The sequence below is a fragment of the Schistocerca cancellata genome, chromosome 1, assembly GCF_023864275.1.
Source record: "Schistocerca cancellata isolate TAMUIC-IGC-003103 chromosome 1, iqSchCanc2.1, whole genome shotgun sequence".
In the NCBI taxonomy this organism is placed as follows: Eukaryota; Metazoa; Arthropoda; class Insecta; order Orthoptera; family Acrididae; genus Schistocerca; species Schistocerca cancellata.
The window spans coordinates 364,792,275-364,819,389 of record NC_064626.1 but is presented as its reverse complement, the minus strand read 5'-3'; the positions used below and the strand labels follow the sequence as shown (position 1 = coordinate 364,819,389).

Below are 27,115 nucleotides of genomic sequence, written 5' to 3'. Positions count from 1 at the left end.
GAAAAGCAACAGAATCAGGAGCAAATGATATGTGCGAATTTGGTTCTGGTGGTGGTGCTGCAAACCATTGGGACCTACATGTATGAGCCAATGTGTTCCTGGATCACGCCTCTTACCCAGCACCCATGGTTTCCATAAACCCTGAAAAGAACAAGATCACATGGTACAAAGCAAAATTTGTGGACCAGTGGCAGCACTATGTACACTTTTATGGTTGCTATGTGCCACCTGTCTCTTAAGTTAGCATCGGGCATAACTGCTACTGTGATTCCCATTGGACTGTGACTGATGACACTGGAACTTCTTGATGCGACAGACTGTGACAGACTCGCTCTCTGGTCCACAGCGGTGATCTAAATACTGGCAGCTGAGGGGGTGTTGGTGACGTTTTCCTGTGAGTCTGTTGTTGGCCTCCATCTATCATCTCACAAACTCTTTGCTGCATGATGTGTTGGTGCCAGCAGATAGTGTACCATTAATAATGACTTGTGATACAGCATTGCACAAAATATTCTGAATCACATTCATGAACTTGATACAAAAGTCTATTTTAATTATGGCTTTGCCAGATGCTTATGACTAACCCTATCAAAAGCATTTTAAAGTACATTATTAATATAATTGCTTCGTTTGGTCTGTTAATTTTTATATATGAATATCTTGTGTCAACACACATTCCTCTAAATGGCTGATTTTAAGCTTGCAAATGCCTTTCTTTTGGGAGAAATGTGTTTTTGGGAATTTTACCAGGTAGATGTAGCTGCAATGATCTGAGAATATCACTGGTTTTGTTCCAGTTTTGACTAGGATTGAAGATGATACATATACCCTGTCAAGTCATTATGTCCATTAGTATAAAAATAAGTGAACTCTGATCTGGAAGAGTTCAAAATTTGCCAAGTATCTTCATGTTGATAAATTTTGGATGCAGTTTCTGATCATCATCACTAATTGCACAGTTAATACCATAACCGACAAGTTTATTATTATTTCTGTGAAGTAACTGGAAAAGTTCTAGGAGCTTTGTTTTCACTACCAGATGAGGCATAAATGTTCACAAAGATTATATCATGAGTGGAACAAGTGATCCAGTGTACACACAGTAAAAATTCAATATTCTTTATTTCAATAATGCAGTGTATTGTAATGGTGGTACCAGTTTTAGCCTCTGGGTCAACATAGTAATTACTGTGAAGTTGACAGTTTGATTCCTTCATTACATCACATTTAATCTCTCTTAAGACATTGCTAAGGGCAACTGTCTTAGTAACACTGGATATCTGACTTATGTTAAGAGTGCACCATTTATTTGTTAAGTGGCTATGTGGACACATCATCATCCACATCATTTGCCTATTCCATGTGTCTTACATTGCCCATATCACAGGAATCATATGAATGAATCATGTTGACATCAGCTGGTTGTTCAGGTTTTTTAGCTTATTCCCCTTCAGACTTTGTTTTCACTTTTGCCTGACGGGGATCTTCATTCTTTCATTTGCATGACAGAATTTGACTTGGTTCTTTAGCAGGCTGTTAGGGCATGACATCTTTAATCTGACAGGGGTATCATTTTTAATTTCAGAGGGCACAGAGTTTTTGACTGCATGTTTTTGTGAGGCATGTGTGCTGTATGTCATCTGGGACATGTAATTTTTGAAGGCAACACCACCTTGTGCCTGTATTGCCACTTCATCAGCCTTAGTTTGTCCAATTTTCCCTTTTACTTTTCTACTTTCAAACTTGATTTTGTTTCATTGGCTGTACCTTCTTTGGCTGAGTTTCTGGAATGTTTGCAGCCACAGATTGGCTTTCTATTGAGGGCCTTGTTGTTTTTAGACTTTTTGCTTCTGGTTTCTGAGTTTCTGTTACCATTTCATGTGCATGTTTAGTTGTCTCTTGCACTACAGCAACTGTCATGGTAACTGGCAGCAGTGGAGTGTAAGCTTCTACTCTGTTCGTGACTTATACACAACTATTGGGGATGTCACTTGTGTCCATTAAATTATCATTTCTTTCCATGGGGAACTGCACCAGTATCCTTCTAGTACAATTAGTACACATGTAGTTAGTAGAGTGGCCCATGGAACATGTTTGCAGTTGCCCACTGTACATTATAAACCTCAGTTTCTTGCAAGTAATGCATAAGACGGAATGTGTCTTCCTAATTCCATCTGAACGTCTTGTACATCACTGTCAATTTGATATTGGAAAATGCCGGAGCATTTATCATTTTCAGTTTTGAAAATGGTACCATACTGTTTATGGTGATATTATATTGCTTCATTTGGGCTTTCAAAACTTACATTGCGAACTTTTATATTCTTGGTTCCATAACCTGCTTGCACGACAGCAACATTACTAATAGATCTGTCACAGTGCACAGATTTCCTAATATTGCCACCTGCACTCTCGAATGTGTCAATATTTTCAGCATCTTTAAACTTGATGAACATAGAATTCTCAATGATTTGATTTGATTTGGTTTCAACAGGGAGACAGAAACAACAGACCCAGCCCATTATTGCCTGCACCAAAATTGATTTTGTTGTACTGTTTCACTCCCAGTGATTCTAGTAAGGCCAACCAGTACCCTTTAATAAGAGTAGGAGGAGACCCTTTACTGGTTATTTATTTGACACAATATCTCCCAGACTTGATCTCCTGAATACTTGGGTCTTTTAATCTCCAGCACTTCATATTGGAAGATTAGATATGACACAGTTTCATCACCCTCCTACTCAGCCTACACTTAGAGACTTTTGTCTCCCTTTCCATAATATGTAGATGTTTCTTAAACTTTCAGTGCCTGTCATTAGTCCTACCATGAATTTTTAGTCTGCCTCCTGTGCAAGCCCAGGATTACAGGATTACAGAACTTCTCTTTGATAAAATTATTTCAATCAATCTACATCTACATCATACTCCGCAAGCCACCTAATGGTGGGTGGCAGAGCATACTGTCTATACCACTATCTGATCCCTCCAACCACTCGCGAATAGTGCATGGGAAGAATGATTGGCAGTAAGGCAATGAGGGAGGAGACTTTTCTTATAAGGAAGGTAAGCTGAGACCAGTATAATTTTTCTCATTATTCCTTCCTCATGCTGTTTCATTTCGTCGCCACTAAGTCCCTGGAACAAAAGTACGCCTTCAACAGGAATGCAATTCCATTTTTTATGTAAATGCATGTTCTGGAGTTACTTATATTTATAGGATAAATTAACTTACCTCCAGTTCCTCTGAGGCCTGGGATGCCACCTTTGTATAGATAGTGTTCCTGGATCAGGGCCACATCCAATTTCCGTCTCCCCAGATGACGACTCAGAGCAGCAGTTGTCCCTTTACTGGTTTCAGGTTTATCTGCAACACTTGAAGTTTCCCTCATGCTGGTATCTTTGATTACTCTGGCAGTAACCTGTGAGAACCCTAAGTATGATCTCAGGTTCTGTTTTCAATACAGTCTCAGGTTCTGTTCTCATATTACCTTCACGGATTTTTCACTGGCTTAGACCGCAATTGTTTGGCTGTCCTGTACAACCTTTCACTTTATTACCCTCCAATCCTTTGTTAAGACCCCCTGGTTCTGCACCCTTAATTATAATCTTTGGAGAAGAAACTTAAGAAGTTTTGGTACCTAGATTGGTACCTTTGTGGTCTTAAAGAGTTTATCTGCTGCCAAGAACAGCAGCTTTGCCTCTCTCATGAAGATATCTTGGGTGCCATCTCCTTAAGCCACTCCACTGTGCCATCCCCTCACAGACAAAGACAAGAGTACCTTTGTCCAGATTGACCCTCCCAGTCTTCTCAAACAGAGCCATCTGAACAAGCTTCACTTGCTACAAGGTCACATTAAGGAGTGGAAATTTCTGTTGGATAAATGCCATCCTGAAAACTGAGACCTCAGTACTGTATCCTGAAAACCAAGACTGCAGCACTGTAGGTCTGTTTCCCTCTTTTGCTGCAGCTTTTTCTGCGTTTGATTATCTTGAGAATTGGGTATTAGACTCCTTCCTTGTTCTCTTGTTTCCTGTCTTAGCAGTGGAAGGGGTCTGTTTACCCCTTCACTCTGAGACATCCTTTTTTTTTTTTTTTTTTTTTTGAGGTTTTAGGTTCATAACCTTTTAGTTCCCTCCATTTTTGTTTAAGAAGCCATTCCTTACCCTCCTTTTGTTGTTGATCTTTGAGAAGTTTTTTCCTTTGAGCCCCAGACAAAGATTTACTCTTTACCTGGTCCAACTTATCCATGACAATTTCCACTTCTTGAACTGGTCTGTTGTTTGATCCAGTTGCTGAAACTGCTTCCATTGGTTCCAATCCCGATGTTTGGGGTCTCATCGTGTTCCTCAGTTTTTTGTTTTCTCTTGTTCTGTAGTATCCATTTTGGTCCCACGACAATTGGAGAGATGTTTGATTGACACAACAGAACCCCATACGCTGTAAGGCTAATTACTCAGGGAAGTCTCCCAGTATCCTCTAGGCTCTATTAATGACACATTCCCATGTGCCATGCACCCCTCAGCATGTAATGGATCACACTTTGGATTGGATATCTGGGGAATTGGGGAAGGATTGTGTAATTGGATATTGGAGAGATGGGATTTTGTAAGATACTCTTTGTCTTGTTCTTCTCCTGAAGCCTGTCCAGCATGGAAGATGCTGCTAGTATCTGTGCTACAGCAGGTGTTGCCCTCAGCTTCACATGGACAATGCTTCTACAAGGCAGTGTCTCACGAAGAGGATTCTGAATGAAATCTTGTAAAATACCTATTGTGTGATACTCTACAACTCTAAGTTCTTCAAATATCTACTCATGAATTTCAAATGGAGAGGGCCTAACAGTATTCATCATACTCACAGTTTTTCTCCAAAAGTTGTAAACATGATGAAAATGCAAACGGCTGTCTGCAGGCACCTGCACTGCCACTGGTAACACTGGCCTGCTCAGTGGCCAGACTGCTGCACAAGTAGGTGTTGATGCAGCAACCAGCTGACCACACAATTCTGCATTGAACTGTATTCAAATGATGACTTTTGAACACATTTTTTGAAAACTTTCTTGAGCAGCGAGCTCAGCAGCCCCCACACAATGGAAATATCTTAGACCTTGTAGCTACGAGTAGTTCAGACCTTATTGACAGTGCCAGTATAGAAATGGGGATTAGCGATCATGATGTCATTATAGCAACTATTGTTACAAAAGTTGATAAATCAGTCAAGAAGGCTAGGAGAGTGTTTGTGCTGGGTAGAGATAAGCAGTTGTTAGTATCTCACTTAAACTGTGAACTGACATCACATAGTTCCAGTAAGATGGATGTAGAGGAATTGTGGGCAAAGTTTAAGCAGATTGTAAATCAGGGTCTGGAGAGTTATGTGCCTAGTGAGTGGATAAGGGATGGAAAAGACCCACCATGGTTAAATAATGAAATTCATAATATGCTGAGGAAGCAGAGCTGTTGCGCTCACAGTTCAAAAGAGAACACACAAATAACGACAAGCAAAGGTTAGTAGAGCTTTGTGCTTCTATCAAAAGATCTATGTGCAAAACATGCAACAACTACCACCATCATGCCTTCGCAAAAGATCTAGCAGAGAATTCAAGAAAATTCTGGCCATATGTAAAATGTTGTCCCTTGTTGACCAGTCTGATTTGTAGGACAGTTGAAGATAGCAAAACAAAAGCTAAAGTTTTAAATTTCATGTTCAAGAAATCTTTCATACAGAAATCATACAAATATGCCATCATTTGACTATCAGACAGACTCCCATTTGGACCACATAGTAGTAAGCACCCCTTGTGTAGAGAAACAGCTGAAAGGTTTGAAAGCAAATAAATCACCAGGTCCAGATGGAATCCCAATTTGGTTTTACAGAAAGTACCCCATGGCATTGGCCCCTTATCTAGCTTGCTTTTATCATGAATCTCTTGCCCAGCACCAAGTTCCAAGTGACTGGAAAAAGTGCAGATGACTCCAATATATAAGAAGAGTAAAAGAATGGACCCACAAAATTACAGACCAATATCCCTAACTTTGGTTTTCTGCATAATCCTTGAACTTATTCTCAGTTCGATTATATTAGACTTTCTTGAGACTGAGAGGCTTATGTCCACAAATCAGCATGGTTTCAGAAAGCATCACTTGTGCAAAACTCAGTTTGCCCTTTTCTCACATAATATACTGTGAACTATGGATGAAGGACAACCGGCAGATCCCGTATTTCTAGATTTCCAGAAAGTGTCGGACATGGTGCCTCATTGCAGGCTGTTAACAAAGCTACAAGCATGTGGAGTAAATTCACAGATATGTGAGTGGCTTGAAGACTTGTTACATAACAGAACCTAGTATGTTGTCCTTGATGGCAAGTGTTCATCAGAGACAAGGGTATCCTCAGGAGTGCCCCAGGGAAGGGGATATGAACGCTGTTGTTCCCTATATACATAAATGATTTTGTGCACAGGGTGAGCAGCAATCTGCAGTTGTTTGCTGATGGTGCTGTGGTGTATGGTAAGGTGTCAAAGTTGAGTGATTGGAGGAAGACACAACATGACTTAGACAAAATTTCTAGTTGGTTTGATGAATGGCAGCTATCTCTAAACATGGAAAAATGTAAGTTATTGTGGACGTATAGAAAGAACAAACCTCTGATCTTCAGATACAGTATCAATAGTGTCCTGATTGACACAGTGAAGTCTTTTAAATATCTGGGCATAACATGAAAAGCTATATGAAATGGAACAAACATGTGAGAACTGTGGTATGGAAGGCAAATGGTCGACTTCGGTTTATTGGGAGAATTTTAGGAAAGTGTTGTTCACATGGAAAGGAGACCACATATAGAATGCTGGTGCAACCTACTCGTGAGTACTGCTCAAGTGTTTGGGATCTGCACCACATCAGATTAAAGGAACACATCCAGAGTGGGCTGCTAGATTTGTCACTGGTAGGTTCAAACAACACGCGACATTCTTTTTGAGGAACAGTATTGAGAAAATTTAGAGAACCAGCATTTGCAGCTAACTGCTGAACGATTCTACTGCTGCCAACATACATTGCACATAAGGACCACGAAGATAAGATACGAGAAATTAGGGCTCATATGGAGGCATATATCAGTCATTTTTCACTTTATTTCCAAGTGGAACAGGGGAGGGAATGACAAATAGTGGTTCATGGTACCCTCCACCATGTACCTCCCGCTTTGAGAGGTTTGGTTAGTATAGTGGGGAGAGTATTTCTCATTTCAGGGCATGAAGAAAGGCAGTTGAAACCCTGGCAGATAGTGTGATTCAGTTGCTCTCATTATGGGTGGCGCTGAGTCACGAGAGGAGTGCTCATTTGTGGCTGGCAGTGGTCATGTGGGTGATGGTAGGTGAATGGAGAGACTAGGCAAGGGAGATCTGTTTCTGTACAAGGTTGGGATAGTGATTTTGGTCTGTAAAGGTTTCAACAAGACCCTTGGTATATTTGGAGAGAAACTGCTCATTACTGCAGATGTGATGACCATGTGTGGCTAAGTTGTATTGATGAAACTTTTAGTGTGGATTGGGTGGCAGCTGTTGAAGTGGAAGTACTGTTGGTGGTTGGTATGTCTGATGTGGACAGAGGTACTGATAGAGTCATCTGTTTAGATCAGCATTGAGGATGGTGGCTTATTCAACTTAGGAGGACCAGTTGAAGTGAGCAGGGGGGGGTGAGACATTGAGTTTCTGGATACATGTGGATAGGATGGCCTTGCCCTGAGTCCAAACTCTGAAGATGCCATCAATGACTCTCAAACAGCTGAGAGATGGAATTCTGCTTTCAAGGTACTACCTACGAACAACTCTATGGTTCAGTAAAAGGCACCTGCAATGCACCATCATATACTGGCCTCTTCATGGGCCATCTAGAGGAATTGTTCCTAACCACCCAGAGTCCCAAACCTCTCACTTGGTTCAAGTACAGTGATGACATTTTCACAATCTGGACTGAGCATGAGGCACTGTATCCGTGTTCCTCCAAAACACCTTCTCTCCTATTCTCTTTACCCGGTCCTCTTCAGCTCAACAAGCTACTTTCCTTGATGTCAACCTCCATCCCAAGGATGGCTATATAAAACCTACCAACAATCCCCAGTCACATATCGTCTCCCACATCCCTACTGTCAAGCCACAAAGAAGCACTCCTCTTGTGACTCAGTACCAACAATGACTGGAGCAACTACATCACGTACTCCGCCAGGGCTTCGACTACCTCTCATTAAATCCTGAATCCAGGAAAATCCCCCCCACTATCCTACCCAGTACTCCCACAGTGGTATTCTGCTGCCCCCTACCTGCACTGTGTCCCTGTCCACCCCTATTAGCCGGTCGCTGCGGCTGAGCGGTTCTAGGCGCTTCCGTCTGGAACCGTGCTGCTGCTATGGTCGCAGGTTCGAATCCTGCCTCGGTCATGGATGTGTGTGATGTCCTTAGATAACAATGGCTATGTGTGTGTGAATTTTTCCTGTGTGAATGTGTATTTTTTCTAGCTCTAATAAAGTACAAAATTCAAAAGCTGAACATTTCTGCCATTCTTTTCATTGTGGCTGTGTATGGCTCGGTGCCTCCTCTATGTGGTGACTGGCAATCTGTCCTTTCCCTATTATTGCTACACCAGTGTCTCATCCTTGTGAATATAATGTTAGCTTATTCTGTGTTGTCAAGTAAAATCTATTATTACTTTAAATACTGAAAAGTATTAACATAATAAAAACAACTATTCAGATATTTTTTAAATTAGAAACTCCTTCATAGATCACTTGCTTTATTTGGTGTCATGAGGCATGTGGTGTTTTTGTAATTATAGTAATACTGTAATATCATTTGATTTTGATGTTACATTGCTGATTGCAAACATATTTTCCCTGTTTTCGTATTAAAATAGTTTTAATTTTTTTCTGTTCTCAGATATTTCCAGATATTTCTTTCTTAACTGATTTGCAAGAAGCTTTGGAAAAAGAAAAATTGTATGTGGATTTGATTCAGTGGTCAATAATGGGATCAGAATCTGTGTTGGCCACATTTGAGACAACACTGATGGATCTGTTGTATCCTAGCTCATGCAGGAGGAAAACTACTGAAGCTGACTTACTAATGGATCCAACTGATGCCTTTCCTGTAAGAGTTGCACATTTGGTTTGAAACAAGAGTGAGGCTTTTTTTTATGTTTATTACTAGTGTGAACAAGTATTTTTGACAGAGTTAAAATGGGAAAATGAAGTAGTGTGAGAAGTACAAAGGGAAGCAGAATGACATAGAAGCTACTATTAATACAGATATGGAGATAACATGAAATAAAAAACATATACGTTGGTTAAAATAACTGTATGATTGATAGTTCAGAGAACTGAGTGGTAGGAGCCAGTGATCTGCTAATTGTATTTGTCCCTCAGGCACCACATGCTAGCTGTGTTGTCTATTTTATAGCTACGTGCAGAACCTCAGCACACCTCGCTGGCTGTACCGGTATGTTGACAATGCCTCCACTGCAATATGTCAGGCACAAAGTTCTTCTATTGCAACTGTAGCAAGTAATATTATTTTATTTTTTCTATTAAAATTTTGATGTGCGTAACTTTTTCATATTGTCCTTACTCAAGTCATAAGAAGAGTTTATCTGTAAACTGATCCTTAGGATGTCAAACAACCTGTGAAAATAGAAATTCAGAATATTGTATGCCTAAAGACCATTCCACTTTGAAATGTATAATCACAAGAGGCAAGTTGTTGTCCATATGCTAAAAAAACATCTTGAAAAAGTATTTCATCACTGTGCCAATGTAAACGCAATTGAAGAAATCGGCAAGTGTCATCATTCAGTGCTCAAGTAATCAAATTCATAAACAATGGAGATACACTGATGAGATGCAAGATGGGCTTAAAATGCCGTGCAATTTACAATTCAACCTGTGAAGTAAAATAGCTAGTCTTAAAAGACACTTTGCCAAGGTTTATATTAACTGGTCAATACGTTTTCATCCACGATACTGTATTTGTATCCCTAAAAATTTTATTGTTGATGTTTCAAATGTAGAATACACTGCTTCAGCACATTACTGAAGCTACAGTCTGTTAGAGTGATATCGTAAATTCTGCTTGCATAATGTGTATTAAAGATTCTTATGAGTTGGCCTAAAACTTATTGATTTTCTTTGGAATCTGCTAGCTTATTTGATATCTGAAAGAAGAGCTTCATACTTGTTAACTAATTTCAGTTCACGAGACTTCTATAATGATAAGTGGTTATGTCATATCATTATTCGGACATATTAACATATGAGATGTAATAAATTTTATTCTGCCATATGTTGTAGATGTATGTGTATGATCTACTGACATTTTTTCCTTCTTTACAGGGAATCTTGTCACCAAAACTTGAAACCTCTACCAAAACCACAATAGAGGAAATCATATTGACAGAGAGTGAATTACTTGATGTCTCTACACCATCAGCTGTGAATGCCTCGGTAAATCAAATTTACCTTTTTAGTCGTTAGTGCTAACAAGACAGTTATTAATTAACATGGAGTACCTGAGAAAAAGAGTTGGGCCTACATGACCAGGGTGTATATGACGTGGGACAACTGGGAGATCTGGGAAAACACAGGGAATATTTTTAATCCAGAAAAAAATGGGAATTTTTTAGAATTCTGGGAATTTTTCATTGTTTTAGTTTTCAGTTAAATTTTTATAATTCTGAGTGGTAAGAACCAATACTCTAACAAAGGATATTACTATATCCCGCTACTGCAGAATAATACTGTAGCAATAAAACATGAATGAGAGAAAAAAACGAAAATAAATCTTAAACTGCAAAAGAAATGCTAATTTCAGTTCAGAAGACTTTCATAATGACAAGTGGTTATGTCATATCATTATTCGGGCACATGCAACAACAAAGCAAAGTGCTCATAAAAGCATCTACCAACAGCAAAATGTGTCAAAGGCCTTAGAAAGACTACGCAATGCTTCATGACAACAAATTGCCTCTGATGAGTGTGACATCACAACTGTTTACATTAGATTTATCTTAGCAGTTATGAGCAGGCTCATGGGCATGTGCAGCTGAGTCGTGTATGAGTACTAATTTCTCCTGTTTTCGGCTACAGAAATGTGGCTGTTGACTATATAAGCAGTTGCAGCAAGCAGCTAGATGCCACCGGGAAAAATTTTACTGGCACACCCAAGCTACCAGATTCACGCATGTGCAACAGGCCCGGATCTAGGAAGTGGGGGGGAGGCAAACTGCAGTAACTGACTCGGGTGGCAATTGGCGGTGGGAGGGGGGGGGGGGGGTGCCAAATTCATAATTCATATTCTTGAAGGAAAAAACCTTGTTTAACAAAGCACCTAACATCCAACGCACGTTAGTGTATCGATTATTCATATGATATATCTAAAAACAAAGATGATGTGACTTACCAAACGAAAGCGCTGGCAGGTTGATAGACACACAAACAAACACAAACATACTCACAAAATTCAAGCTTTCACAACCAACGGTTGCTTCATCAGGAAAGAGGGAAGGAGAGGGAAAGACGAAAGGATGTGGGTTTTAAGGGAGAGGGTAAGGAGTCATTCCAATCCCGGGAGCAGAAAGACTTACCTTAGGGGGAAAAAAGGACAGGTATACATTCGCACACACACACATATCCAACCGCACATACACAGACACAAGCAGACATTTGTAAAGGCTAAATTATTCATATGATTTTGAAACACATCCCTGTTGTTTTTGAACACATTCTAAGTTGATTTCTGATTGAACCATAAATTGATGTTTGAATGTGTACATAGTGTACGTGATGTCTCTGTCAGGGGAATCCTCGTCGCATGTAGAAATAAACTTTCCTGCAGACGAAAAGGGACGGGGCTATAAGAGCTGAGCGGAGTAAAGCTGAAGAGATGAATGCCAATAGCTGTCTGATTATGTGGTTGATTGGGTTTGCGAATGATCAGCATTGTTATAATTATTAGCGAAATCTATAGATCCAGACTACCAAATTGGAAATAAAGGAATAACAGGTAACAAATACTAACAAAGAGATAGAGGGGCTGGCCAGTACTTACCTCAGCTCAGTACAGCCGATAGATACACACAAAACAAAACCGAAAATTTATGTTCCTAGCTTTCGGAACAAATGTTCCTTCATCAGGGAGGAGAGAGGGGAAAGAAAGGGAAGAAGGGAAAGGAGACTCAGTTACTCACAACCCAGGTTATGAAGCAACAGGGAAAGGAAAATAGGGAGGGTAGCAAGGATGGAGGCATGGTTGTTAGAGGGAAGCCAAAGATATTCTACTGTAAGTACTGTGCCAGCTTCAAACCAAAGAGGATGCATACAGAAGTAAAGAGGTATATAGTATAAAGATAAACACAACTATGCAGGATGAAAAGATGCGTGAATGGCTAAGAGGAAAGGGAAAGAGGAGAAGACTGAAGAGTAAATGGGAGTGAGGTTGTTTAACGTAGGTTCAGTCCAGGGGGATGGCGGGATGAAAGGATGTGTTGGAGTGCAAGTTCCCATCTCCGCAGTTCAGAGGGACTGGTGTTGGGTGGGAGAAGCCAAATGGCACATACGGTGTAGCAGGTTCCTAGGTCCCTAGAATTATGCTGCAGGGCATGCTCCGCTACTGGGTATTGGGCATGCTAAATAATGAAATACATGAAACTTCTACTTCATGGCCAAGGTAAATCTGGAATGCTGCAGTGTCCACTTTGTACGATATGTCTTCAGGGGACCTAAAGGTAATAGGGTCACCACCAGCACCTTCATCTTGACTTTCGAGGGAGACACTCTGCCCGAGAAGGTCAAGGTGATGATATATCAATGTGATGTTAAGCCTTACGTCCCTCCTCCCATGCGCTGCTTTAAGTGCTGGAGGTTTGGGCATACGTCATTGAGATATGATGTGAACCCTACCTGTCGGGATTATGGATGTGCCTCCCACCCCAATGTCCTGTGTTTGCTGCCCCCTGTTTGTGTCAACTGTGGGCAGAAACATTCACCTTTCTCGTCAGACTGCGCGGTTTATCAAAAAGAACAGAAGATTATGGAGTATAAGACCTTGGACAGGCTCACTTACACAGAGGCTAAACACAAGTATGACCGACTTCACCCTGTGCGCATTTCATCGAAGTTTTCTGCAGCAGCTTCGATGTCGCCGTCCCTGGCGATGAGCCCCCGAACTCAGCTGCTATTTGTGGGCCCTCCAACCCGGCAGTCTATTCCTGCCCCCCAGGTAGTTGGGGGAACACCCTCTTCCGTTGCTCCCCTGTTATCAACATCGGGAGTAACAAACCCTCCTTCTTTGGGGACTTCAGTCCCAACCTCTGTGCCGAAGAAGTTCCCGCCTCCTCCGGCTCCCCTCACGTGGAAGGGATCACTTGTTGCCCTCCCTTCCACGGTTACTACCCCTCCAAATGTCAGCCAGTGGCTGAAAAAGCCACCGCCTGAGGGCTGTCGGGCTTCCAGGACTTCCTCGGTCCATGAGACTGGGTCGGAAAAGCCCACCCAGCCTGATAAACTGAAGGACAAACGAGACCCTACCAAAAAGAAGAAAAAGCAAAAGGAGAAGGACATAGAGACAGAAAAGGAGTTCACCACTGCACCTGAAGATGATGTGGAGCATCTAGCGTCTCCTCAGGAGCTAGATGTTGCTCGACCCGCAGCTCCTTTAGAAGTTGATCAGACTACTTCGCAATCGTTGGTGACGAGTGCTTCTAAGGTGTAACCTATCCCCCCCCCCCAGGTTCTTTCATGTCTTCACAGTCAGATACCATTATCCTTCAATGGAATTGCCGTGGTTTTTTTCCACCACCTTGCTGAGTTGAAACAGCTTCTGTGCCACTTCGCTGCCACTTGTCTGGCCCTACAGGAAACCTGGTTTCCTGTTCGGCAGACCCCCTCCCTCTGTGGCTACCGGGGTTACTATAAGAACCGCGTAGAATACGACAGGGTGTCTGGTGGTGTCTGTGTTTATGTTCTTGCCACTGTTCCTAGTGCCCCAGTGCCACTTCACACGGCTCTCGAGGCTGTGGCTGTTAGAATCCGGGCAGGAATGGAGCTTACCATCTGTTCCCTCTACCTTCTCCCTGATGAGGTTGTCCCTCTTGTTGACCTAGCTGCCTTGTTTGCCTAGCTCCCCCTGCCATTCCTCCTTTTGGGGGACTTTAATGCCCACCACCCTTTATGGGTTGGGGCCCAGATCTCAGGCCAGGGTATGAACGTTGAGGCTCTCTTGGCACAGCAGGACATTTGCCTCCTTAACACTGGTGCACCCACATATTTTAGCTTGACTCATGGCACATACTCAGCCATTGACCTCTCTCTTAGTAGCCCAGGTCTTCTTCCATATCTCAGTTGGAGGGTCCACGACGACCTCTGTGGTAGTGACCACTTTCCTATCCTGGTTTCTCTTCTTCCATCCCAACCCCCTGGCCAGCTGCCACGATGGTCTCTTTGTGGAGCTGACTGGGCAGCCTACACCTCAGCTACTATGGCCATTGCTCCGCTTCCTGGTGACACTGATTTGGCAGTGGACGAGGTCACTGTGGCCATTGTTTCTGCTGCTGAGGCAACTGTCCCCTGCTCTTCAAGTACCCTAAGGAGTAAGTCAGTCCCTTGGTGGACACCAGAGATTGCAGAAGCTATCTGGGACCACCGGCGAGCCCTGCAACGACACCGGCGTCATCCTTCCCCCAGAGAACCTGGTTGCCTTTAAACGGCCGCAGGCCTGGGCTCGGCAGTTAATCTGGCAGAGCAAACAGGACTGCCGGGAACCATAGGTTCTCGCGCCTCTGCATCTCAGGTGTGGTTGCGAGTTCGGTGCATTTTTGGCTTTCGCTCTCATGCGTCTGTCCCTTGCCTTTCTCTTCGGGGTACACTTTGTACTGACCCAATCGCTATCGCCGAACATCTGGCAGAGTATTTCACTCATATTTCCGCGACAGCAGGCTACAGTGTAGAATTCCGCACCATTAAGAGCAGGCTGAGCATACGCAGTTGTCATTTCGCATGCACCATTGGTAACGATACAATGCCCCGTTTAGTGAATGGGAGTTCCAAAGTGCCCTTACAGCTTGCCTCGATACCTCTCCAGGTCCACACCGAATTCACAACCAGTTTCTTCACCATTTCTCGGCACACTGTCAGGGTGAATTACTCGTCCTGTTTAACCGCCTCTGGATGGAGGGCATTTTCCCAACTCGTTGGCAGGATAGTGTTACCATCACAGTGCAGAAACCTGGTGCAGATCTGCTGGTGGTTGATAGCTATCGCCCTATCAGCCTTACCAACGTTTAACGTGCAAACTCCTGGAATGGATGGTGAGTTGGCGGCTCATGTTGATCCTCGAAGCTTGAGGCCTCCTAGCCCAGCAACAGGGGGCTTCCATCAGGGCCACTCAGCGATTGACAGTTTAGTCTCGCTAGAGTCGGCTATTTGTACAGCTTTTACTCAGCGAGAACATGTAGTTGCTGTTTTCTTTGATCTTTGGAAGGCGTACGATACCACCTGGCACCATCATATCCTTGCTACGCTGCACAAATGGGGCTTACGGGTTCCTCTTCCAATTTTGTACAGAATTTCCTCTCCAATTGCTCCTTTCGGGTTCGAGTTGGCACATATTTTAGCTCTGCTCATATTCAGGAGAACGGTGTCCCACAGGGCTCGGTTCTCAGTGTTCCCCTCTTTTTGGTGGCGATTAATGGTCTTGAGGCTGCAGTGGGCTCATCGATCTGTTCCTCTCTATATGCTGATGACTTTTGTCTTTATTACAGTTCCCCAAGCATCAGTGTCACTGAACGGCAGCTGCAGGTAGCTATCCGTAAGGCACATTTTTGGGTATCCAACCATGGTTTTCAGTTCTCAGCCTCCTAGGCCCGAGTGATGCATTTCTGTTGTCATCACACGGTCCACCTTGCGAATGAACTCCTTCGTATTGAGGAGACGCATCACTTCCTTGGCATGCTGTTTGATGCTCAGCTCAATTGGGCACCTCATCTTCGCGAGCTTAAACAACGGTGCTGGCGGCACCTTAACATCCTTTGCTGCTTCGGCCATACCATTTGGGGGGCTGCATGAACAACCCTCCTACAGCTCCTGCCCTGGGGAGTCATTTGTTATATGCAGTGACTCCCTGAGTGGATTGCAAGCACTCGACCAGTGTTTTTCAAGGGACCCTTTGGTGCGCAGTATTCAAGATGCTGTTTTTGCTCTCGCCGAGTGTGGTCGTTCAGTGATGTCTGTGTGGCCACCGGGCCACATCGGCATTCCAGGAAATGAACGTGTCGATCGGTTGGCCAAGTAGGCCACCACTTTGCCACCCCCTGGAGCTTGGTCTCATGGAAAGAGACCTCCAGTCAGCCCTACATCGCAAGGTCCGCTATGTCTGGAGCTCTGAATGGTCTGTCTTGAACACGCCAAATAAGCTCCACATGGTCAAGTCATCCACGGCCGTATGGAACTCATCCTTGAGGGGCATGCGTAGGGACTCAGTTATTCTCTCCCATCTCTGAACTGGACACACGTGGTTGATCCACAGCTATCTCCTTCGTCGTGAGAACCTGCCCAAGTGTCACTTTGATGCAGGGCTGACAGTGGTCCATCTTCTGATGGACTGTCCCCTTTTAGCCCCCTTGCGGCAGTCCTTTAATTTACCAGCTGCACTTCCTTTAATTCTAGGTGACGGTGCCTCTATAGCTGACTCAGTTTTACGTTTTATCTGTGCAGCTGGGTTTTATCACTCGCTCTAGTGTGGGTGCTCTCGCATGATTTCTCCAGCTACACCCACTCCAGCGACTTTTAATTGTGACGTGGATACCAAAATAGTGTCTTTTATGGTAACAAGTTGTGTTGGTACCTCTATCAACTCTTTCAGCTGGAGGTTCTTCATTTGTAGTTGAGAGGTTGACCTTTTACCTGATCCATCAACCACTGTAGTCTGTTTTACTCTAGACAACTATATGCTCTGCTCCTTTTAAGTGTCCTCTATTTTGTGTTACTGCAGTGTCCATTTTAGCTCTGTACCCCTTGGTGTTCCCTCCTTCTGGGTGCAGAGGTTACACTTTTACTGTATAGGCCTTTTACAAGTATGTCTGTTTGGAACTGGGGACTGATGACCTCGATGTTTAGCCCCCATCAAACCCCAAAACCAACCAACTCCATGCAGCACAGCTTGTCCACGTTCACTCTCCTCTCTGCCCACAAACCCCACTCAACAAATGCCAAGTTACAATTCGCAAGAAGTACTGTACACTAATGTCTCTCTATCCAGAATTTGCGGCATTAACTCATGGAGCAAGGAGGGAAGCATATTTTTGTTAGTGTGCTGCTGGTGCTAGAGGCACGTATCATGTATTTATGGCCAGTTCAAATCCTGGTGGTAGATGATACTTTCGCTGCCAGTATTTGGCCAGCCAGGGGAGGAGAGATGGTAGTTTAAACTTCCCGATCGCCAGTTTTTGCGCCAAATTCCTGGATTAAATTCCAAACCTCTCCACAATCTCTCATGAAAATAGGACATGTGACACTGTTGATGGTGATTCGTCCGTCGGGTGAGTATGTTAAGCTCAGTGGCCCCTTTGATGGTTTTCAAGAAAAAATTAAGCTATGTGCCAGCACCGAGTTGCAACCTCTCCCTCCTCGTCCATAAAAACACAAACACAACACCACACAGTACCAGCACTCATCACAGTCATCCCCTAAGTACAAAAACACCCTCAACACTTCGTAACAGGTCGGATGAGGGCAATGGCAAACCACCTCCACCTAGACCATTCCCAGGATGGCATTTCAGGATTCCTGCTTCTTTTCCTCACGCTCAGTTTGTGAGTATGGGACTCTTCTTACTACTGTATATTTGCTTACAACAGAAATTAGAGCAATTTGCCACCGCATTATGTTTGCTTTGCTGAAGTTGCCATTCATCAGAGATATCTGATACTGTTAGCTTAAAAATAGGTTTGTACATTGCTCAACAGGAAGGATATCTTAGGAGTTAATTTCAGTTCAGTTTTTGGTTATATATTTAATTTGAATGAACAAATCAGAAATACAGCCTGCCCGTTTTTGCAACACTCTGAATGAAACTTAAAGTTTAGTGTAATACATCCATGGCACTGTCTTGCAGGTGCACAAGATTTGCTTTCGTTATAGTTTTATAAAAGAATTTTTTTTTAAAAATTAAATGAAACAAAAAGAAATCCGTCCAAAAAAAGGCCCAGATTTAATAACACCCATCAAAAAAACAGTCAAACGTCAAAACTACATTTTACCCATCACACAACGTGAAATTCCGTGAAATCTGACAGGAAATCCACCAACTTGGGAATGCTGATTGGCTGACTTCATCATGTGTCCTATGCTCTGAGTATCCGCTGTCATTGGCTGATGAGATCACGTGACATGAGCTATGGCTGGCTTAGAAAAGTGCATCGCAATCTCGATTTCAATGCTTCGCAAAGTAACACGCAGTGTTTGGCGGAATTCGAATTAATACTTTCGTAATACGAAAATGTGCAGCGTACACGTTTCTGCACATCAAAGATCTTTCCAAAACGTGTTTTTTCCCCGAGTTTCATTTTCTAAAGTGCCGGGAAGTTCTATGCCCGTGTATAAAATCTTAACCATTCAAAGGATTGATAAGTTTCACAGTTCCAAGGGAATATATACTGTCACTTAGCACGAAAAAAATGTTTTTTCACCTGGAAGAAAGTGTATTTTTAATTGAGAAATCAGGGAATTTTTTTCTCTCGTACGCATATAAACCCTGATGACACAGCACCTTGTGTTTTAGCATAGTCACAGTCTAGACAGTGGACAGATGAAGAAGCTAGACACTCCAAAATGAGATTTTCATTCTGCAGTGGAATGTGCACTGATATGAAAGTTCCTGGCAGATTAAAACTATGTGCCAGACCGAGACTCTAACTCTGGACCTTTGCCTTTTGCGGGCAAGTTCTACCCAAGAACAACTCACGCCCTGTCCACACAGCTCTACTTCCGCCAGTACCTCGTCTCCTACCTTCCAGTTTTAATCTGCTAGGAAGTTTCATATCAGCGCACACTCCGCTGCAGAGTGAAAATCTCGTTCTGGAAACATCCCCGAGGCTGTGGCTAAGCCATGTCTCCACAATATGCTTTCTTTCAGGAGTGCTAGTTCTGCAAGTTTCGCAGAAGAGCTTCTGTAAAAGTTTTGGAAGGTAGGAGACGAGGTACTGGTAGAAGGAGCTGTGGGGACGGGGCGTGAGTTGTGTTTTGGTAGCTCAGAGGGTAGAGCACTTGCCCGCGAAAGGCAAAGGTCCCGAGTTTGAGTCTCGGTCCATCACACAGTTTTAATCTGCCAGGATGATTCATATAAACTAGACACTGTCTTACACATGTTGTTTTCCATTGATACTACCATGAAAGAAAGAATGTTAATATATATCAAAAGAAAGATGTGGCTTCCATGGACTACTTTTGAAGACCTATTTAAGAAATAATTGTTGATAGTAAAAACATGTACAGGTAGCTGAAAAGACACTATTTTTCCAGTTACCTAAAATATTGAGGTGTACTTTATCTGAAGGTTATTAGGAAATTTACTGTCCACTTGCTTCTGGTTGTAAGAGATGCCACGATACCACTGTGTCGAGCTCTTCCTCATATAGAATTTTGTCTTTTCCTAGCAACACAGCAAAAGATTGCAGAATGTTTTAGTTTCACTCATTTATTCACTAAATAACATGTTTAATATTTCATAGCAGAGTGACATACAGGATGCCCAAGACATCCCTAAACATTTCTGTGAGAGAGGACTTTAATTCTAAGGAAATGTTTACAGTGTGAAAAAATTTGAATGTAATGTGGAAGAAGGCACCATAGCTCAACAAAATCCCTGCTATCCAACATCCCTCCTTGGTATACCCAAAAACATGCTCCAACATTGCTCAAATGCCTTCATGCAAATCCCTAATCCTATCCATGTACACCTCACTTCCTATGTGACCCTGTGCAAAGAAGTCCAGGACGTTAGACCAAGTAGCGTGCTGCCCAGATCTGTGATGAGCTTCGTCCAATCTATCGTCCAGGGAACAATTTGTTGAGATAATTATACGCAATGTACAGAAAGTGTGGTGGGGTGCTGTCCTCCTGAAACACTACCGAAATAGAATGTTGTTCAAAAACAATTTGGGCTGTGGGATTCTTCAAACCTGTTCAGATATGATGTTGATGCCATAAAGCTGCTGTTGAGTGAGGCTCATTTATGCATTTACCTTTGAAGTGTCATGGTCCGCTTCCATGCTGTGTGGAGTTGTTCAAAAAAACTAATATTTTGCTATTGTGGTGGTTGGAAAGATACAGATATGGAAGGTGCCAACAAATATCCATCGTTTATTGCCTCAATTAATTTGTGACACATGGCCAAGTGTGCCGCATAGTCCTCAGGTTCGAGATGATGGAACACCTGGATGAAGTAAGCCTTTTTCTTCAGAACAAACTAAAAGGTATGCCACACAGTTGATTTGATGATAATACGTTCCCAGCTAAGGTGATGTGTCAATGCTTTTGGACTCTGCTCGATAGCTTTTCCAATGGGCTCAACAGTTTCTTGCACCATCAATGGCCATCCAGAACACTTCCCGTCAATAACATTTCCATTTCACTGAAATATGTTGACCAAACATCTAATGGTTGTTCGCATTAGGGCTTCTCTACAGTAACAGAACATTTGACGAACTTCAGCAAAATGCTGTCCATGAGCATCCAACTTACAACACTGATTCATTGCTCTCTGGTCAGCTTCTTTCAGATTACCTGCAATAAAGAGACAAAAATTAGCATTCTTCCAGAAATGTTTAGGGGCTTCTTGGGCATCCTGTATATTTCAATATGTCTGTCGAAACAAACAACAAGTAAACATGATTTTACTCATGTGACATCTGAAGCAAAGTATTTTGACTGCTAGCTTTTTCTCAAGCTGCTTTCCTTGTCCATATTTTCCATAAAATTGGTCTGATTATGAACTGGTAAAATAGGATATTTTGATATAGTGTGTTTGTGTAGTTATTTGATCATTGCAGCAAGTTACATAAGATCTACTGACAATTTTTCAGTGATTTATATTTAGTCAGTAAAAACGTGTAAGTTAAAGATTTATTACCCACATCCTACAAACTGTCATGGAACAAAAATAAATAATTTGCCTTTCTTTGCAAAAACTGTTCCTGGCATGATTTCTTGGGTAAAAATAAGTTAAAATCAGTCTTTTTCCAGATGCAAATGAAGTGTCTGGTATATAGGGAAATGTAATTTAGTTATTCATATAATTCAGTTGACTTGTTATATGATTTTGCATAGGGATGTGGTTTTCCACAAAACATTTTGTCTTAAGTAACTGCTAAATACGGAAAATGCAATTTTTATGGCCATACTTTAGCTAAAATCATAACAAAAATTTGAAGTGAGATAACTGAGTGTGATCCATATATACAAAATTTTGTTAAATGTGTGGCATGAAAATTATCATCAAATGGAGAGGAACAGTATCCAGCAGTATGCTTCAGGAGTAAAACAATGAGAAAACTATGTACAGTTGGTGCCTACCATCTCAGAGAGCTTATCATTTGCTGTATGTATAACTTTTCAATAAGTTACTTGCTACCACAAATTGCTCTACCTGTAACCATCATCACAATGCAGTCTGATTATGAATCTAGTCCTTTTTCCCATAATATGTTTTATTTCATATATTTGTTTCCTTTTTTATTGTTTTTAGTATTTTTTTTTGCAAAGTGCAGTCAGATTGTGAAGAAGTGTTCTCAGTTTTACAACTTGTACACATTTTCTTCATCTCCCCAATTCCTTAAACCAACATAGATTGAAAGACTTCAGGTCAGTGTCATGTTCCCCAAATACTGCATTAGTGCTGCTATAGAATAATAATAACCAGAGTACTTTTGTATCCTTTGTTGTGCTATATTTGCAGTATTTTTTTATGTAAATTAGTAATGAACCAGTTCCCAGCTCACCATGTGTGCCACTCTGCACTCCTCTTGAAAGAGGCAGTTTCAGCTTCAATTACTCAGAATACTTAACTTTTCCATTATTGCTACATGTCATTTTTAACTTGGAAGGTGTTCAGTTTTTTTATGCAGCACAAGACTAATTTCTCTTGCTTATGGAATCTTCTGCTTGCCATGGCCATATCATAATGAATGGAGCTTGCTTCATTCACTCTGCACTACGCCCTCAGGAAATTACAAGAATAAGTAGCATGCAAATAGTAGCTGATAGTCAATATGTATAAAAACTATTTAGGAATAGAACAGATGACTCACAGAAAGGCAGAATCACTGTGTCATCGATAGGTACACAAACAAAAGGTACAGAGCTTGGCTAGCTTTTGAAATGCACTGCCTTTTTCAAGCTTGTTGGAAAAACATGCACAAAAACACACACACACACTCTCTCTCACTCTCACTCACATGTGTATGCCTGTCTCCCTACATTGTACTCAGTCGACTGTCATTCCTTTCCTGGCCTACAGTGAGTGGTGAAGTGGTGGTGTGGGGATGGGTGGGGTGAGGGATAGAGAGAGGCAAGAGACAGGGAGGAGGTTTGGGGGAAGTGTCACACTTGTGAGAGATTGGGGCCTGTCTGTGGGCTAGCTTGGGGTGCAGATAGAGGGGCACCTGGCAGACAGCTGGCCACATGGTTTCATAGCTAAGCAGCACACAGCTAGCTGATGTGATTTTTTTATATATATATATATATATATATATATATATATATATATATATATATATATATATATATATATATATAAAAGGACCAAACGAAAGCGCTGGCACATCGATAGACACACAAATAAATACAGACATACACACAAAATTCTAGCTTTCGCAACCAACGGTTGCCTCATCAGGAAAGAGGGAAGGAGAGGGAAAGACGAAAGGATTTGGGTTTTAAGGGAGAGGGTAAGGAGTCATTCCAATCCCGGGAGCGGAAAGACTTACCTTAGGGGGAAAAAAGGACGGGTATACACTCGCACACACACACGTATCCATCCGCACATATACAGACACAAGCAGACATATACAGAGGCAAAGAGTTTGGGCATATACACTCCTGGAAATGGAAAAAAGAACACATTGACACCAGTGTGTCAGACCCACCATACTTGCTCCGGACACTGCGAGAGGGCTGTACAAGCAATGATCACACGCACGGCACAGCGGACACACCAGGAACTGCGGTGTTGGCCGTCGAATGGCGCTAGCTGCGCAGCATTTGTGCACCGCCGCCGTCAGTGTCAGCCAGTTTGCCGTGGCATACGGAGCTCCATCGCAGTCTTTAACACTGGTAGCATGCCGCGACAGCGTGGACGTGAACCATATGTGCAGTTGACGGACTTTGAGCGAGGGCGTATAGTGGGCATGCGGGAGGCCGGGTGGACGTACCGCCGAATTGCTCAACACGTGGGGCGTGAGGTCTCCACAGTACATCGATGTTGTCGCCAGTGGTCGGCGGAAGGTGCACGTGCCCGTCGACCTGGGACCGGACCACAGCGACGCACGGATGCACGCCAAGACCGTAGGATCCTACGCAGTGCCGTAGGGGACCGCACCGCCACTTCCCAGCAAATTAGGGACACTGTTGCTCCTGGGGTATCGGCGAGGACCATTCGCAACCGTCTCCATGAAGCTGGGCTACGGTCCTGCACACCGTTAGGCCGTCTTCCGCTCACGCCCCAACATCGTGCAGCCCGCCTCCAGTGGTGTCGCGACAGGCGTGAATGGAGGGACGAATGGAGACGTGTCGTCTTCAGCGATGAGAGTCGCTTCTGCCTTGGTGCCAATGATGGTCGTATGCGTGTTTGGCACCGTGCAGGTGAGCGCCACAATCAGGACTGCATACGACCGAGCCACACAGGGCCAACACCCGGCATCATGGTGTGGGGAGCGACCTCCTACACTGGCCGTACACCACTGGTGATCGTCGAGGGGACACTGAATAGTGCACGGTACATCCAAACCGTCATCGAACCCATCGTTCTACCATTCCTAGACCGGCAAGGGAACTTGCTGTTCCAACAGGACAATGCACGTCCGCATGTATCCCGTGCCACCCAACGTGCTCTAGAAGGTGTAAGTCAACTACCCTGGCCAGCAAGATCTCCGGATCTGTCCCCCATTGAGCATGTTTGGGACTGGATGAAGCATCGTCTCACGCGGTCTGCACGTCCAGCACGAACGCTGGTCCAACTGAGGCGCCAGGTGGAAATGGCATGGCAAGCCGTTCCACAGGATTACATCCAGCATCTCTACGATTGTCTCCATGGGAGAATAGCAGCCTGCATTGCTGCGAAAGGTGGATATACACTGTACTAGTGCCGACATTGTGCATGCTCTGTTGCCTGTGTCTATGTGCCTGTGGTTCTGTCAGTGTGATCATGTGATGTATCTGACCCCAGGAATGTGTCAATTAAGTTTCCCCTTCCTGGGACAATGAATTCACGGTGTTCTTATATATATATATATATATATATATATATATATATGGAACATTCCATGTGGGAAAAATATATCTAAAAACAAAGATGATGTAACTTACCAAACGAAAGTGCTGGCATGTTGATAGACACACAAACAAACACAGACATACACACAAAATTCAAGCTTTCACAACCAACGGTTGCTTCATCAGGAAAGAGGGAAGGAAAGGGAAAAATGAAAGGATGTGGGTTTTAAGGGAGATGTAAGGAGTCATTCCGATCCCGGGAGCGGAAAGACTCTGCCATCCACCTAACCTTCGTAACCTCTTGGTTCATCCCTATGAAATCCCCAAACCACCTTCCCTACTCTCTGGCTCCTACCCTTGTAACCGCCCCCGGTGTAAAACCTGTCCCATGCACCCTCCCACCACCACCTACTCCAGTCCTGTAACCCGGAAGGTGTACACGATCAAAGGCAGAGCCACGTGTGAAAGAACCCACGTGATTTACCAACTGACCTGCCTACACTGTGAAGCTTTCTACATGGGAATGACCAGCAACAAACTGTCCATTCGCATGAATGGACACAGGCAGACAGTGTTTGTTGGTAATGAGGATCACCCTGTGGCTAAACATGCCTTGGTGCACGGGCAGCACATCTTGGCACTGTGTTACACCGTCTGGGTTATCTGGATACTTCCCACTAACACCAACCTGTCAGAACTCCGGAGATGGGAACTTGCCCTTCAGTATATCCTCTGTTCCCGTTACCTACCAGGCCTCAACCTCCGCTAATTTCAAGTTGCCACCGCTCATACCTCACCTGTCATTCAACAACATCTTTGCCTCTGTACTTCCGCCTCGACTGACATCTCTGCCCAAACTCTTTGACTTTACAAATGTCTGCTTGTGTCTGTGAATGTGCGGATGGATATGTGTGTGTGTGTGTGTGTGTGTGTGTGTGTGTGTGTGTGTGTGTGTGTGTGTGTGTGTGTGTGTGTGTGTGCAAGTGTATACCTGTCCTTTTTTCCCCCTAAGGTAAGTCTTTCTGCTCCCGGAATTGGAATGACTCCTTACCCTCTCCCTTAAATCCCACATCCTTTTGTCTTTCCCTCTCCTTCCCTCTTTCCTGATGAAGCAACGTGGGTTGCGAAAACTTGAAATTTGTGTTTGTGTGTTTTTTATTGTGTCTATCTACCAGTGCTTTCTCGTTTGGCAAGTCATAGCATCTTTGTTTTATATATACCAAACGAAAGTGTTGGTATGTTGATAGACACACAAACACACACACAAAATTCAAGCTTTCGCAACCAAAGGTTGCTTCATCAGGTTGGATGGGCAGTGGAACACCATTTTGGTAGGTGTTGAAAGTATCTTGGGTAGGATGTCCCTAATTTTGGGGCATGATGATACATAATCAAAACCCTGATGAAGGACATGGTTCAGTTGTTCCTGTCCAGGGTGGTATTGAGTGACAAGTGGGACCCTTCTTTGTTGTTGGTTCTTGGGATGAATGTGAGGATCAGGTGTGTGTGAGAATATGACATGGGAAATCTGTTTGTGAATTGGGTCTGGCAGGAACTACCTGTCTGCAATTGACTTTGTGAGGCCTTCAGCATAATGGGTGAGAGAGTTCTCATCACTGCAGATGCATCTACCATGGTTGGCCAGGTTATGTGGGAGGGATTTTTTGGTGTGGAAAGGGTGGCAGCTGTCAAAGAGCAAGTACTGTGTGTGATCTGTAGGTTTGATGTGGACCATGATGGGGATGGAGCCATCTTAGAGCTGGAGATCAACATCTAGGAAGGCGGCACGAAGGATGAAGGAGGATCATGTGAAGTGGATGGGAGGGAAGGTGTTGAGGTTTTGGAGGAATGATGATAAGGTGTTCTGGCCTTGAGTCTAGTTTATAATGATGTCACCGATAAACCTAAACCAGACCAGAGGTTTGGGGTTTTGGGAAAGTAGGAATGTTTCGTCTAGGTGGCCCATGGGGAGTTGGCATAGGAGGATGCCATGCAGATGCTCATGGCTGTGCCAAAAATTTGTTTGCATACGTTCCGTTCAAAGGGGAAGTAGTTATGGGTTAGGATGTAGTTGGTTAGATGTACAAGAAATGAAGTGGTGGGTTTGCAATTTGCAGGGCATTGGGAGAGGCATTGTTCTACATCTACATCTACGTGGATACTCTGCAAATCACATTTAAGTGCCTGGCAGAGGGTTCATTGAACCACCTTCACAATTCTCTATTATTCCAATCTCATATAGCGGGCGGAAAGAACGAACACCTATATCACGGCAAGACAATGGGCATGAGGGGTGTTGGTGTATAGGGAGGTTGCTTCAACAGTGATGAGTAGGGAACTGAGAGTTAAGGGTATGGGGATGGTGGAGAGCCAGTGCAGGAAGTGGTTGATACCTTTAATGAAGGAAGCTAGGTCCAAATGGTTGATACCTTTAATGAAGGAAGCTAGGTCCAAGTGGTTGATACCTTTAATGAGGGAAGCTAGGTTTTGGACAATTGTTTGGAGATGTAGATCAACAATGGCCAAGGTTCTGTCAGTGGGGGCACTGCAACCAGCCACAATGGGGTGTCCAGGACTGTTAGGTTTGTG

The 27,115-nt window shown here is 43.3% G+C and overlaps 1 protein-coding gene across 3 annotated transcripts in view; it reads left to right on the top strand.

Moving 5' to 3' along the window:
* LOC126174682 (spermatogenesis-associated protein 6) overlaps positions 1 to 27,115 on the top strand; it is a 195,176-nt gene that overhangs the window by 92,558 nt on the left and 75,503 nt on the right. For 2 of the 3 annotated variants that reach the window (XM_049921054.1, XM_049921053.1), the window contains exons 3-4: positions 8,931 to 9,140; positions 10,379 to 10,489. In XM_049921054.1, coding sequence (XP_049777011.1) covers positions 8,931 to 9,140; positions 10,379 to 10,489 — 321 coding nt within the window. The remainder of the gene's footprint in view (positions 1 to 8,930; positions 9,141 to 10,378; positions 10,490 to 27,115) is intronic. The other variant, XM_049921055.1, reaches the window with a different exon arrangement.